Source organism: Dendrobium catenatum, unplaced genomic scaffold, assembly GCF_001605985.2.
Source record: "Dendrobium catenatum unplaced genomic scaffold, ASM160598v2 original_scaffold_257500, whole genome shotgun sequence".
Taxonomy (NCBI): domain Eukaryota; kingdom Viridiplantae; phylum Streptophyta; class Magnoliopsida; order Asparagales; family Orchidaceae; genus Dendrobium; species Dendrobium catenatum.
The window spans coordinates 1-1481 of record NW_021575899.1 but is presented as its reverse complement, the minus strand read 5'-3'; the positions used below and the strand labels follow the sequence as shown (position 1 = coordinate 1481).

The following is a 1481-nucleotide window of genomic DNA, read 5'->3' as shown; positions in this document are numbered from 1 at the left end:
GTTGCCAAGGTAGCCCGTAAATCCGCCGAACTTCCGGATTAAGTAAATCCGGGATTTATGGCAAAAAGAGGGACACGGAGGATTTAACTCGTGCAGTTTTCTAAATCCTGTTTGATTGGATAACAGCCGCATAGAGTTCTGAATATTTGCCGTTGATTCAACTAATTTTTCTGCTGAATTTCTTGGTAATTTTCTCATGTCCTTCACGCAAAATATTTCAGTGCCAATCTTTCCCGCTTTTGCTACCTCCAGTTTCTCTTTCCCGGCTTTCGCATATGAGGAGAAATCTGGAGCCAGGGTTTGGCCACAACTCGTCCACAATGATCGTTGTAAATACGCCGAGCCAGGAGCTCGCCTTCACCAACTTCGCTTACTGCTCCGCCGGCGATTTCCGGAAGTTTGAGATCCGTGGATCCAACTCTGCTCAGGTTATCGTTGGAGATTCTGTGGTTCTTCCCCTTATATATCCTTTATTCGGCTTTTTTTACAATCAGATCATTCAATTTTTTTACAAGTTTCTTTAAATATGTTTCGAATTTGTTCGATTGCTCGTTTAATTTGTTTAATGTTCATTATGCATTTTTTGAGTTAATCCTTAATAAATTCTTACTAGCCATATCAACGTTAGTGATGGTCAAATTGCTCTGAATTCTGTCCACCGTCGGCACACAAAAGTATCTGCTGGCGATCAAATATCTGTTATGCTGTGAGATTTTTTTTTTCCTCTCTTCATCATATCTTCATTTGGTTTTTTTTCTCTAGCATTTCCTTTACCTCTGTGTTCATATTTCACATTATGAGATCTCTTTCAGATTTTTTCCACCGCCTAATTTTTCTCTGGCATTGCTTACTCTTGAGCTGGACTATGTTAAAGCAAAAGCCAATAGAAATGAAGAGGTACGGTTCAATATTGAAATCACATAAGCTATAAACTGCATAAATGCCAAAGAATAACCTATATATTTTTTTGTATTACCAATGCTCAATGAATGAATTCCATTTTTGATGCTAGCTATGATTTTTCTATTGCAGTTAGATGCCGTCGTTCTTGCACAACATCTTCAGAAGAAGTTTAGTAATCAGGTTTGAAAATCCTATTCATTTCTATTGTGTTCATATTTTTCATTTCTAAATTCCTCAATTGATGATCTTGGATGGTGAACTTTAATATATAGATTTTGACAATAGAATAAATATTCTACATTGCAATTATGTGAGAGTCGAGCAATCATAGTTTTTTTCCCATCTTTTGAACCTTGCCAGCTTTTTATCTCATCATAATAATTTTTCTTGTTTTGAACAAGGTGTTAAAAAATATTCATCATATTAAAAATTAGTAAAGATATAACTATTTATTCTTTAACACCTCATTTTTCTTGTGCAATGACCAAAGATGGCACTTAGCACCTTTGGAATGAACAATTGCACTGCTTGGGAGCACTTTATGCTTTTGAAAAGATTGATCTTTGCTACTATATATT

The 1481-nt window shown here is 35.6% G+C and overlaps 1 protein-coding gene across 3 annotated transcripts; it reads left to right on the top strand.

The window, feature by feature from the left end:
• Positions 1-1097, top strand: LOC110115025 (vesicle-fusing ATPase-like). Of its 3 annotated transcripts, none has more exons than XM_020848133.2 (5): positions 1-135; positions 222-463; positions 611-706; positions 813-897; positions 1033-1097. In XM_020848133.2, exons 2-5 carry the CDS (start codon positions 276-278, stop codon positions 1087-1089), a joined length of 426 nt encoding a protein of 141 aa, XP_020703792.2. In that variant the 5' UTR covers positions 1-135; positions 222-275; the 3' UTR covers positions 1090-1097. The 3 variants fall into 3 exon arrangements, with proteins under 3 accessions (XP_020703792.2, XP_020703803.2, XP_020703797.2); XM_020848144.2 differs by having other exon boundaries at positions 7-185; positions 267-463; XM_020848138.2 differs by having other exon boundaries at positions 7-185; positions 253-463.
• The last annotated feature ends 384 nt before the right edge of the window (positions 1098-1481 follow it).

What these genes read in the sequence shown, in the direction of transcription:
- LOC110115025 (XM_020848133.2), top strand. Translation starts at nt 276, where the DNA reads ATGAGGAGAAATCTGGAGCCAGGGTTTGGCCACAACTCGTCCACAATG. An exon ending in GATCAAATATCTGTTATGCT is followed by an intron (nt 707 to 812) that starts GTGAGATTTTTT and finishes GATCTCTTTCAG; the next exon opens with ATTTTTTCCACCGCCTAATT. An exon ending in AAGCCAATAGAAATGAAGAG is followed by an intron (nt 898 to 1,032) that starts GTACGGTTCAAT and finishes TTTCTATTGCAG; the next exon opens with TTAGATGCCGTCGTTCTTGC.